The 14,023-nt window shown below is 42.0% G+C and overlaps 1 protein-coding gene across 6 annotated transcripts in view; it reads left to right on the top strand.

Moving 5' to 3' along the window:
* Nucleotides 1-14,023, top strand: part of dmd (dystrophin) — a 1,945,510-nt gene that overhangs the window by 389,055 nt on the left and 1,542,432 nt on the right. For all 6 annotated transcript variants that reach the window (XM_078559857.1, XM_078559853.1, XM_078559852.1 and 3 more), the window contains exon 2: nucleotides 9,389-9,450. In XM_078559857.1, coding sequence (XP_078415983.1) covers nucleotides 9,389-9,450 — 62 coding nt within the window. The remainder of the gene's footprint in view (nucleotides 1-9,388; nucleotides 9,451-14,023) is intronic.

The raw sequence follows: 14,023 nt of genomic DNA, 5'->3' as shown, positions 1-14,023 counted from the left end.
CAGACCTGGTCATGATCATTGGTGGAACCAAATCTTGGTGGTTTGTCGCTCTCCCTTAAATGGTCCACATATTTATGGATGATCCAGCCTTCCACCTCCACGTGGTAAGATAGAAGTCCAGTTACCGCACTTATTTCACCCTTATTTGGTCCTTCCCCAAAATTTTCTCGTATAACGGCTCTCCCACGGTAAATTTCCTCTTGCGACTATGTCAGTTGTGTCTAGTTTTGTGGCTTCCCTGACTCCTTTCCACTTTCCCCTCTAAATTTGGCATTATTAAGCTCAGTCTCGCCCTGAGATGATGTTTCAACAATAACTCCGCAGGTGTGATACCTGCTGTTGTGTGAGTAGTCGTCCTGTAATGAAAAATAAAGCGTGCTAGCATGGTAGCTAAGGGAACACCATTTAGCTTTTTCATGCTTGCCTTGAACGTTTGAACCGCCCTTTCGGCCAGTCCATTTGACGAAAGGTGGTATGGTGCAGTTTTCACAATACCGCTGATAAACCGTTGAAACTCAGCACTAGTAAATGCCATGCAGTTATCAGAAATTACTACTTCTGGTAGTCTGTGAATTGCAAATCTTTGACATAGTTTCTCAATTGTACTGGCTGACTTTGGTGACCTCATATGTGTCCAACCATTTTGAATGGGCATCGACAATGAGCAGAAACATTGTTCCCAGGAAAGGTCCAATGTAGTTAATGTGTAACCGCACCCAGGGTCAACCTGGCCGCTCCCATGGGCTTATTGGAGGTGTCACTGGCAACTTTTGCAGTTGCTGACTTTGCACACAATGCTTTACTAAACTCTCTATTTTGCCATCCATCCCAGGCCACCATAGGTAGCTGCGTGCTATCATCTTCATTCAGGAAATTCCTGGATGGGTACTGTGTAGTTCAATTAAAAGAGGCTCCCCTTTGGAGGAACTATCACTCATGCCCCCCACAATAAGATGCCATCTTGGCTGGTTATTTCATGTATTCTGCTGAAGTACAGTTTCATTTCATCCGATACAGGCTCCTGTGACCAACTATGTAGCACTTGTTCTCATACTTGAGATAGGACCGGGTCCCGACTTGTTCCGTCTCTGATCTGATCTGAAAGATGGCACAAGCTGAGAGGCAATTGTGTATATTGGTAAAACCCTTTGTGGATATTAATTGTGACAAATTCCCAGGAGGCCTTATCCAACTCTAATTGTTAAGCATGATTCACGTTAAGCTTTGTGTATATTGTCCCTCCTGCCAGCTTGGCATACAGGTCTTCGATTTTTAGAATGGGGCGCCTGTCTAACTTAACTACTTTATTAACTGTCAGTTTGCAGTCTCCACAAATTTGGACGCTTTGGTTGGGTTTAAGGATGGGGACTATGGGTGCTGCCTCTGAGAACTGCTGAACAGGTTGTATAATGCTCAGATTCTCTAGTCTGTTTAGTTCAATGTCGACTTTTTCTCGTATGGCACCGGTCTCACTTCATGAAGCGAGGGGTTGCTTCTGGATCCATATGAATCTTAGCCTGCAGGCCCTGGATTTTCTCCAGTTTGTCCTTAAAGATGGTGGCGTACTTTCTAAGTAGCTCTGGTAGTGCACTTGCTCTCAACTGGAAAATTTCAGCTCATTCTAACTTAATCTTCTTTAACCAATTTTGCCCCAGGAGGCTTGGCCCTGCACTTACTACCACCATCAAGGGTAGCTCTGTCGATTGGCTTCCATAATGGGCACTTACTCTGCTTATGCCTTTTACTTGAATGTCTTCACCCGTATATGTTTTTAGCTTGGCATCTGTTTCTTCTAAACTTATTTGACGTTCACCATTATTCAAATGTCTGAAATGTATGTTCCCCAAATACAGTAGTGAAAGCTCCAGTGTCCACTTCCATTCTCTCAGGTTTGTCATTTACTTTCACTGTGACAAATACTGGTTCTGTCTTTCTAACTTTCAGATTAAACGAGTAAATGTCAGAATTTGTTGTTTCAGGCTCTATTACATTGTAGATGTCATTGGGCATCTTCTTTTGTTTACAAGCCTGCTTGAATCTTTCCTTGCACTGCCTCATCATAAGTCCATTTCTGTGACAATAGTAGCATTCGATTTTTTAAAACTGCTAATTGGAGACTGATTGTTTCTGCCTCTATTAAATTTATTCTTCAACTTCGCTGCTAAGCTATTTTTCTTTCTTCCTCGGCTAGCAGGGGCTGTTTCCCACTTCTTGGCAGAGTCTCGCTTTTTCACACCTCTTTCGGCTGAATTTTTCCGCCCGATGTGGAGGGCGGCGCCATTTTGAGCACCCTGTATTGCTTTTGAATCTCTTCCTGTGCTTTCCATGGCCAGCGCTATCTCTAGCACCTTCTTGAAATCCAGATTCACTTCAGAAAATAATCCTTTCTTAATAGTGTCCTCTTTCACAGCACACACTAAATGGTGTCTGAGCATATTGTTCAGAGTCTTACTGAACTCTCAATGTTCCATTAGCTGCTTCAGATTTGCCATGTAGCATGCAATTGTCTCACCCGGGGCTCTATTTTGCAAATTAAACCTGAACCTCTGCATTGTGACTGAGGAATTTGGTTGAAAGTGATCTTTCACGAGGTCCGCCAATTCATCGAAATTCTTCGAATCTGGGGCACTGGGTACCTTCAAACTTTGAATCAGACAGTAGGTTTTGCTCACACAAGTACTCAAGGATTGCTCACCTCTTCTCTTCCGCAGTAATCTCGTTTGCTTGAAAAAAGAGCGTAAGGCATTCTATGTATTGAGACCAATTGTCTGTGGCAGGTTCAAAAGGATCAATTCTCCCAAATTTTGGCATTTTGGGAGAGGATAACTTCTTCAATTCTAACGGAGCTTGCTGCTTACAATCACTGGGGGAGGTGCAGTGCCGATTTCTTCCTAACTTGATTTCTTCTGCTCAGTCCTGTTTATCCTCATCGTCAGTTTGTTGTAGGGTGGCCGAGTTGTACTATTAATGATAGAGTTGATCTGTGGGTGGAAACTTAAAGGTTATTTACAATATACTCAGCAGCAACAACACATGTGCTTTCAACTCCAACTCTATTTCGACACTCACTCCTGGTGGTTGCTACAGATCATGTGATCTTGCCTAACAAGTATTATTCTTAAAGGTACATTACACACTATACTTACTGCAGCTATTATCTGCCCTATGTTCAAATACCCAGCCATCAGTAACTGTTTTTGGATCATGCAAGAAGGAATGGGAACTCGTGTGTGGCATTGCATGAATTCAACACCTTCAGAAGAAAAAGGGAGAAATTTAAGATGGAGAATTGCAAGGAAAAGCTTTGGACAATGATTATTCAATTTAACAAACCGTGTAATCATCCAGATGTGGGTTTTACACTCTTTTCTTCACATTAAATAAATATTGTCTATTTTCTTTCAATTCCTAGAAAGCAGTCAACAATTACTTTTGTTTCTTCCTTTTATGTGCGTAGTGTGTTTTCTTTCAACACACTGAACAATTTTTGCCAGAAGTGGAGACAACCATACAAGAATTCATAATTATTTCATCTCTTGAAATAACTTTTGTCATTAAGAGCACTTGTGCACATCCAACCATTTGGTTTAAAGCCTCTTTAGAACAGGCACTTCTAATTTAATCAGGTAGTTTAATTTGTATCAGTTTTCGGGTATGAAAATTGATGATGTTTTAATGATACTTTACAAATTTATTATGCTTCCACAGTGCAAAAAAAGTGAACATTGTTAGATGTCATCAGGGAAACCATTTGGTTCAATTTTTTTGGAATATTGTGTAAATCTACAAGCTCAATTATTTCAGGGCTCTTACTGGACATGACTTGCCTTTTACGCAGTATTAGAGTTTGAAAAAGTAGCATTTTTGTTCTGATTTCTTCAGTTGGATACATTGTACGCTAAAAGAGAGTACCGGTCAGTAATTGCAGGAGCTTTTCAACAGAGCTTTATATTGCTTCATCATTACCTGTGCATTAATTGATAGCATTATTTTTTCAGTTCAGAATGTCAAACAGGAAGTAAGGATTCAGTACATTTAAAGTTGTACAAAATCTTCAAACAGGAAATATTTTATTGACATTTTATTCCCTGCTTTTTGAGGGCAGATTTCAATGGAATGCATGAAATAGATCATAAGGTTTAGAAACAGAATAGGCCAGAATGATCTCAATGCCACTTAGCCTGCCCTTGAAAATGTCCCTTTCTGTTTGTAGCAACGCAACAACATTTATGCTAAATGCTTTTGTGGCCTTCCCTGTTAAGGTATTCTGCATGTTTATTATCCGTTTAGATGAAAGATTACAGGCCCAATTTCCTCTTCATTCTAATAATTACAACTTGTCTTTAATTAGAATAAAAGTCCCTAAGCACTTCATGAAGTTATAGAGAAAAAAGCCAAATGAAGCCAAAACAGGAGGTGTTAGTCATATGGCCAAAAGGGGTGGGTTATAAGGAGAGAGGGAGAGAAATTGAGATTTCGGAAGTAATTCCAGAGCTTATGGGCCTAGGCAACAGAAATCACAACCACCAATCATAGTGAAAGGAGGAAGGATGCCAGAATCAGGAAGGAGAGCTGGGCAGGGTGGCAGCTGGGAGGTGAATTGTAGGGCTGAGTGAGGTTACGGAGATGAGGAGGTATGAGGCAATGAAAGAAATTTAAACACAAGACTGAGAGTTCTAAATTGGGGGTCAAGGAACCAGAATACTGAGGACAGGGATGATGTGCAGTTGTGACTGTTGCATGTTAGGATAAGGGCAGCAGAGATTTGGATGAGCTGAAATTTACTGAGGGCAGGGGATGGGAAACTATCGAGAAGAGCAATTGAAATGTTGAATTTGAGCTAACAAAGGCGCACATGAGGGTTTCAGCAGCAAATAGGCTATAAGGTAGGTACAGGTGTCACGGAAGATGGGCCGAATGGCCGCCTCCTGTGCTGTAACTTTTCTATGGTTCTGTGGAAGTGGAAATAGAAGCTCTTTGTGATGAAGGCGTATGGAGTCAATGGAGATGGTGGCTGGGCAGGGAAATGGAATCAGTGAAATGAGTTTATAGTGGGGCTAAAGATAATGGCTTCTGTCTTTCCTATATTTGACTGGACTTATCAGGTATGTGATTCCTTTATAATGCCCCTTTGAAGAGGCCTGTCAAATCACCCACTTGAAAATAATTACAACCACCATCTTCTCAGGCCAACTAGATGGGATATCATCATCACTCAGTCATTTTTTTTTTGCATTTTAGATATGAGATGAAAAATATGCTGTGTGAGTACCTCGCCCAATCCATCTGCTTATGTTTTCTGGTGTGCTGAGCCAAGCTAACCCTGGCTCATGGATAGATGCTGAGAGACTGCTCAGCAAAGGCAACTATTAGGTGAACAAATAAAAACAGAAGATGCTGAAAATACTAAGCTTGTCTGGCAGCAACTGTGGAGAGAATAACATATTTAATGTTTCAGGTCAGTGGCTTCTTTTTAGAAGCCGTGAGACAGGAGCTACGATGAAATGTCATCAACCTGAAATGTTAACTCCACAGATGCTACAGAACCTGTTGAGTATTTTCAATATCTTCTGTTTTTATGTCAGACTTCTAGCATCTGCAATATTTTACTTCTGTCATAATGGTGAGTACTCAATTGAGCAGTGAAGTAGTGAATTAAATGCAAGAGACCTGACATGGCTGTCCATTACTTTACTACTTTGGGAGAGGGGAAAGAATGTGTTTTTAAATTGGTATTACTCTCAGGATTAGTCAGGTAAAGGGAAGCTAAAGGAGAAGTTTCAGGCAGGGTTCTAAACTTTGGACAGGCTGCCAAAAAAAAGTTATTTAACTTCTGTTTGAAGGTCAGATAGAGAGCACAAAGGCAGGCCATAGAAAAGCAGAAAGCAGAGTCATTTGCACATTTTAACCCACACACAGGCAACTGTCTAAGAAAGGAAACAGGGCGAAAACACTGGATGCCTGTTTCAGGTACAGTCGAGATTCAGCTGGCATATCTTACTTTGAGAGATAACAAAAAGGTTCAGTTTATAATGGAAGCTCACTGGTATATACCTTGTTTGTTTCTTTTCAAATTTACAAAGTCTATGAGGGTGGATGGTGGCATCGTGGTCATGTCAGTGGACTAGAGGTCCAGAGGCTCTGGTGACGTGGGTCCAAATTCCACGACAGCAGCCTGGTGGAATTTAAATTCAGTTAATAAATCTGGGCTGTAAAACTAGCCTCAGTGATGGTGACCATGACAGCCATCTGTAAATGCTGTAAAGACCCATCTGGTTCACCAATGTCCCTTAGAGAAGGAAATCTGCCATCCTTACTGGGTCTGGCCTACATGTGACTTCAGACCTACTGCAATGTGGTTGATTCTTAATTGCCTTTCATAATGGTCTAGTAAGCCACTCAGTTCAAGGGCAATTAAGGATGGGCAACAAATGCTGGTTTTGGCAGCGATGCCCACATCCCATAAAAGAATACATTAAATTAGAAATATTATTTCATGGAGTGAGGAGTTGATGGATGCAAGCACCAGTCCAACCTCAGAGTGCAGTTGCAGGATGATGTGGAGGGGTGGAGAGTAAATGCATGAAACCTGAGGCATTGAAACACTACAGTAATTTAATCTTTGCATCAAATTTCCACCCGAAGCTGGTGGCAATGGCTAGTGGATTTAAGCAGGAAAGCACATAGCAGCAAGCCCTTGGGACCCAAGGAAACTAACCTCGAGGCCCAAGAATTCCTCGTTCGAGCTGGCCCACAAGGAAAGAGCTCAAATAAAAACTCAAGCATCATTTGCCTGATCCTCTGCTCACCATGGATTGCAATCGTGGCAACTTTCCCATAAGTGGTCAGCACTGGGTGACACACAAAACCAGAGGTTAAAATCACTGGGTTCTTCAATGGGTTCTGTTTAGGAAAGACAGAATCCATCATCTCTAGATGAAATGTTCAAAATCTTGAGGGGGCTGGACAAAGTAGATAGAGAGAAACTGTTCCCGCTTGTAAAAAGATCAAGAACGAGAGGGCACAAATGTAAAGTGATTTGCATAAGAAGCAAATGTGGCAGGAGAAAAAACATTTTCACACAGTGGGTGGTTCGAGTCTGGAATGCAATGCCTGGAAGTGTGGTGGAGGCAGAATCAATCGAGGCATTCAAGATGGCATTGGATGATTAATTGAATAGAAAGAATGTGCAAGGGTATGGGGAAAAGGCAGGGCAATGGCACTAGGTCATAATGCTCATATGGAGAGCCAGTGCAGACACAGTGGGCTGAATGGCCTCCTTCTGTGCCGCTAAAATTCTGTGATTAGTCCCACTATAAACTCATTGCGCTGATTCCATTTCCCTGCCCACCATCATTGAGTCATTGAATCCTGACTTTTTCACAATTATGAGGCCCTTGTCTGCTTGGAGTGAGGGCCTCAAAACTCTCCCAAAAACTGGGAGTAAAAATTTTAGTTGGCTAGAAGCCAGTGTGAACACAGGTGTTGGTGCTGCTGCCTGGAAAGGATCTGCATGTTTATTGTCCATTTGGACAAAGGAGTACATGTGACATCCTGCATGTCACATTCTGCATGAGGATGGGGGCATTTTCATTCTGGTTTTGTTACATGGCTCATGTTTAATAGAACACTACAGTTATGCATCCTTTTTAAGCTCTGAATTAATCCAAGTAACCTGATCATCGTGTTTTAAATGCAAATAATCTTTGCTATAGGTTGACAAATTATCTCAATCTTTGCATTTCTAGCCTTGTTTTCTCAGTTAGAATGGCTCACACTTTTAGATGAATGTGCTCTCATTTCATGTGATTGTCATTTCTCCCACAAGACAACTAATTTTGTAAAAGAGGTCACCACCAAGCACATGGGATATTTTTAAAGATGTGTTATAGTGAGACAAATTGTATTGATTTAAGACAGGAGAACCAATATATTTTTCAATTTTATGATCTACCAACATACATAATACATAACTTCAGTTAATTTTCTATTTCATTTTGAACAAATATATAGATCATGTGTTGTAACTCTTTAAAATGAAGAGGGCATAAAAGCTTCAAAGCTTGGTCCATCATTGCTGTTGGTAGGGAGAGCAGAGCAATAAATGAGAGCAACACATGGCCGATGGAAGCCCAGTCATCCTTTGGGTGAAATGACTTTGGGACTTTACAAAGTGAAATTGGGACAAATTGTATGGCATTTTGAAGCAACCATTTCAAGTCAATGCCTAAAAATTGATTAAGCTTCAACACTTAGAAACTGGAATGTTCCTAGTTATCTGCCATTTTTTTCATATGGAAGGTGGCTTAAGACATGGATTATAGAATAGATTTACAAGCCAAGTAAGTGTGTTTCACACCACATAGAAGGAAAGAGGAGTGGATGGGAATATTATAACCTCTGTAAAATAAAATTCTAACATTTGTTAATGTTTGTTAATATTTTATTATTATGGGATTTATTTTCCCTAATTTTGACAATGTTTGCTGGAGCATTTCAAAATAATTGGTTATTCACTTCCTCCAAAAGATTATAAACACTGTAAAAGGGGCTTGGGGATTGGAAAAATAAGACTTATTTATAACAGGAGTAATTTTAATTAATAACCAATCAATCAAGTGCATGAATAACGAAACCAAAACAATATTTCGGAGGAGTCCAAATTTGGATTCGTTCAGTTGTTTAGCTTAAACTGAAAAACATTTAAGTTGTTATTTTCCAGTTTGTCTTTTAATTTGAAGCTGCCTCTTGATCTGCCCATGTGCATGGAAGGAAAGAGAGAGGGAGACTGCATCTTTGCAGATGCTTTACTGTCCTCCTGACTCTTTTGCCTTTCACCATCTTTGTGTTCATGTTTTCTGGGGGAAGAGAAGAGGTTTCTATTTGACTTTGATTCCTACCAGTCCAGTGCTGGGTATGCATCTGTACTGTCTGAAGGCATAGAGTAAGGGATTGGTATGTGTTTGATCCTTGGATTTTAAAATAGAAAATATTACAAATGTACAGATAATCAGTCAACATCTGTAAATTTAAAAAAGATAATGGGGAAGGTCACACATCCATTATATGTCTTTTCTCTTTGCTGCTTCTGAGAAAGCTGCAGTATGTTGCCAGTATTTCCTGTTTGTTGTTTTAGATTTCAAGTGTTTGTAGTTCCATTTTAATGTGTTACCATGATTTATTTGACCCTTTTCTAATTAGAGGGCTGGACGAGTAACTGATACTTCACTAATTAACTTGCACCATCACCAAAAGGAATAGAAAGTGTTCTGATGGAAGTTGTCTTCAATTTTATTTGAGTTATGAAATCTGGCATTTTTCAATTCAAAGAAAGAATAAAGATTTTAAACCTATTTTACTTAAGAATGCTTTTATTCTTAATTTGCAGATGAAAGAGAAGATGTTCAAAAGAAAACATTCACAAAATGGATAAATGCACAATTTGGCAAGGTAAGTTGAAACCACATTCACTGAGGAATTCGATTGAGGCAAGGATGTTAATGTGCCTGTGTGCTGAGTCTTTTTTAATTTAATCCTGAAGGTTTTGAACTGTATGAGGTGACACTTTTGGCAGTTCAGAGGCAAGCTATATACTTGTCTATTGCATCAGCCAGCCTGGCTGTCCTAATGTACAACATACTTATCCCAACAGGAATTGCAAGTGGTCAGGACAATTTTAGGATGCCTATTTATTCATTAACCTGTGTGCAAAGAAGCCATGATTTGGTTCCATGCCTTTCTCTCTTATGACAGAATCACCTAAGGAACAGAAAATATTTGCAGTTTTACAGCTTTGAATATTCAATTTCATGATCTCTAATCTGGAGAATTTATCTACCTCTAGAAACTAAGATTATATTCTCATTTCTTCTACCACTACCTATACCTCTGGCTATAAAAGCAATGTGTTTTGTCCTTGCCAAAGTTAAGGATGCCTAGGCTGGGTAATGGAACATTTTATCAACTTTTCCCCAAATTTTTGGCATCTCACTTTCAGGAAAGACAGGCATAATGAGGTACAGAGCAAAGCTCCTTTAATTCTAGCTTCACAGCAGTGCTTGACTCAAGAGGGACACCTTTCTCTGCACTTACGTGATTTTATTTGCCTCCCCCACCCCCATTCTAAACACATTACGGCTTTTGAGTGAGCTTGAGATTTGCTGCCAGATTATGTTATTCTGTGCAGCTCGTTTGGATTTAGATTACCCAAACTAATTTCGTATTGGACTACTTTGAAACAGAGGGAGCTTTCATACCTAAAGCCTAAACGGTATGGATTTGGATCTAAATGCTGGAGAAAAAAAGTATTCTATTTTAAATTAGAATGATATTCAGTCGCTTTTGAGGAAATTTTAATAATTTGTCTCAAATACTGAAAACTTTTGCTCCATGGTTTTTTTTAGGGCTAATGAGTACATTTTAGTATGAAGGCTTATAATTGGCAAGTGAAGAGGAGTCCTGGCCTTAGGGGAAACTACTTAGTATCTCTTTAAATGTACATCATCCTAATAACTTAGAGGTATAATCTAGCTCTTTGACAGATGATTAAAATAGCAAGCTTTGAGCAAAGTGCTTTTCCGTAATTTTAAACTTTCAATGCCCACTTAAGGAATTTTTAATATTGTAGCCAAGATCCTCTGAAGAATGAAGGAATTTGCTACAAAAAAAGTATTAAATTGTCCTAGAACTTTTCAAATTTGACCCCATTATAATCAAATAGTAAAATAAAAGAAACAAGCCTTTATTGATGGTGGTTAGGCAGTGGACTGGATCTTACATTCCCCTGCTGTCAGATTTGAAGGTGGGGTGGGGGGTGGGGTGCTCGTAAAATCCAGCAGGTTGCCTTCCCACCCGCCCCCGACCTGTCTGACATTTTAAGGGGTGGGGGGGAAACGTTGAACCGGTCCACCCACCCTTGAGCCTATTGAGGCCCTTAAGTGGCCAGTGGTATTGGGTAAATTGCAGGGCAACCTCCTTTGTGGATCTCTGGACCCACCAGAAGCACTCCCTGCTCAAGGTCATCCTTCCCCCTTTACCGTCTTCCCTGGCCTCTCAAACCCTTCCTCCATCACACCCCTTACCGGGACCTCCGAGCCTGACTCAGGCGAGACCCCGGACTTAACTCTGTCCGGGCTCCACTTTGTTGGAACTGCCTGTAGTCCCAGTAGTGACCACCACTCCCACATGGTGCTGCAGGGACAAAGAGCTGCCAGCCATCTGATTGGCTGGCAGCTCTCTAAGGCAGGACTTCCTCCCACGAAATGGATGCATGCCTCACCTTAAAGCAATTAACGCTGCTCTCTGTGTTAAATTGCTGTGGGGCAGCTGTAAGAATCGTGAGCAGGCTCACCACCAACTTATTAGCTGGGGGTGCCGGGGACCATGACATTCTGTAAAATCCAATCCTGTGATTCTGGGTTAAGAAATAAGGGATCTGTTACTTTTGTGGGAATACACTGCAAACCGCTGAATATTGGAAAATTAAAACTGAGATTTGCAAATAGGTATGTAAAGAGATTTGCAGTTGGAGTAAGGTAACTGGTTGTGGTAAAAACAGGAAGGGGATTTTAGATTGCATCCAGATCTGGTTCCTCAATTATCTGTGTCCATTGTGGAGAAAATCAGTGACTTTAAAGCAAAACAATTAAGTGACCTAAGGTTGGGGGACACTTGGGAAATATTGACCATGATCTAATTAGGCGCACACTGAAAATAGATAAAGAGAAAGATGAATTGAACCTAATGAAGGGATTGTCCTGAAAATGAGCTGTTTTGGGATGGGAATAAACTATGTTCAGAGGTTTGAAAGTGACAAGGTGCTAACACACAATGAACCAGCGCTGTGAGTTATTTAAATGTGAGATGAATAAACTGCAGGTGAAGTCCATTCCATCCAGGATTAAAGAGGGTGTGGGCAAGATTTACTCTCCCAGGAAGGGAAACAGAAGTCTGGACTATTTCCGGGTTCCAAACCCGACCTTGGGGGAAAGCAGGGTTGGTGGTGGCCAACTAACAGCAGAGGGCAAGCTCCCATCCAATGAAAGTTGGCAGGCGGACTCTCGAAGCTGAGGGGCCAAACAAAGGCCTTCCACTTAGAAAGCCGAGGGAGGCTGCAGAAAGAAATTATGTATGGGAGAGGGTGCCTCAAGATGGAGGCACCATCTCTCAAACATTTTCAAAATGAAATTTAAAAATTAAATCTTGCAGTCTAGGTGACCACTGTTGGGGTGAAGTGTGGGGAATGGGGGTGAACCCCTTTACAGGGTGGCCTGTGGCTGCTTCTGGACCTGGACAGGCAGGGAGGGTCTCTGAACCTGCCTGGAGTTCAGGGTCCCTGGCCTGCTGCAGGGACGCTGCCTCCAGGCACCTAAACTGGTTCCAGCCACCTGCAAGGACCAGGAGGTTGATTGGAAAATTCCAGTCTGTCTCCTTTAATTTTCCTCAATAGGCCTTTAATTGCCTATCGCATGTGGGTTCAGAGCCCTGTTGACGCCCCCCCATGGATAGTGATGGACACACGGAGCCAATTCTGAAATTACTTTTTTGTTTTCCACTTGTGTTTTATGTGGCCCAGACAGCTCAAGCAATGAATGACTATACTAGTTGTCTACCATAAACATTCCAGTCTTGGGCTTAAGGAAATGCAGATGACGGCCTTACCAGGGGCAGTGACAAGTGTTATGAATACACACTTTATAAGATTGTTATATTTAGGGACAGTCTCTTTAATTTAAGGTAAAATGGAAGAACGAAGGGGGTCAAGTGACCTTTCAATTCTGACCTGGGTGGCTTGATGGTTAAAGGTTAAAGGGAGGCTCAGTTTGACTTACTGGAAAGAAGGTGCAAGATGTTCACACCTGTAAACAATGGTGAGAGTCGTGCTGACTGTGGGTAGACTGTTACGGAGGTATTTTAATCTCTCTTTTATGGTGTGTTTGCGGGGAGGGCATTTAATTGGGCAGAAAGGTGGCATGTGGGGACCCTGCCACCATCCCGCCTCTGCCCTGATTAAGTTTGTGGTGGGGAGGCCTGTGGACAGCCTTCCTGTCCTGCTGCTAATTGAGGCCCTTAAGGAGTAATTAATGCTCAATTAAGGGCCTCTTTCCACTGCTGCTGGTATTAACCCAGCGGCGACAGGCTTGTCGTCACACAGGGAGCACGACATGCAAACCTATGTGGGTTTCTTGTGGTCCCCAGGGGTGGTCCCTTGTTCAAAGGCATTTGGCACCTGATCAGGGGATCTGGCATTGGGAAGGGGGTGACCACTGAGAGCCGCATCCCTGCCCTTGCTGCTGATCTCCTTCCCCTGCAACACCTCACTCTACAAAACCCTTCCCTCCATCAGTCACCTCTGGCCTGGGTTGCTCGGCGACCCTGGGCCTCTGGTGGGTGTCGTTCCTGCAGCAGCCACCACCTCCCCCAATGGTGCTGCTGAACTCTGATTGACCAGCAGCTCTCAGCAGACAGCACTCTTTCCCCACCCACCAACCCACCCCCCCACCACCGGGTTCTGATCCCAAGGAAGGCCCGCCTGTGATTTCCCAACTGCCTGATTGGTGCCTTATATCGGTGGGCTTTCCCTGAGGAGGAAACATGGGTGCCTCGCTGGTTTCCTAGCTGGCAGCAGAGACCCCTATCCCCTCCATAAAATTCCTCCCTTCGTCTCCAAGCCACAGAGAGTGGTGTGAGGAATGTCAGGCTTTATAAACAGTTACACTGTAGGTTAAAAACAAAAAGCTAAAAGCTACTGCGGATGCTGGAAATCCAAAATAAAAACAGAATTACCTGGAAAAACTCAGCAGGTCTGGCAGCATCGGTAGAGAAGAAAACAGTTGACGTTTCGAGTCCTCATGACCCTTCTGCAGAACTGAAGTATAGTTAGGAGAGGGGTGAAATATAAGCTGGTCTAAGGTGGGGGGCGGGGGGAGAGAGAAGTTGAGGGTGGGGTGGTTGTAGGGATAAGCAAGCAGTGATAGGAGCAGATAATCAAAAGATGTCACAGACAAAAGGATCAAAGAGGTGT

The sequence above is a fragment of the Cetorhinus maximus genome, chromosome 16 (assembly GCF_964194155.1).
Source record: "Cetorhinus maximus chromosome 16, sCetMax3.hap1.1, whole genome shotgun sequence".
NCBI lineage: Eukaryota > Metazoa > Chordata > Chondrichthyes > Lamniformes > Cetorhinidae > Cetorhinus > Cetorhinus maximus.
Note: the sequence above shows the minus strand (reverse complement) of the source record. Positions and strands in the feature narration are given on the sequence as shown.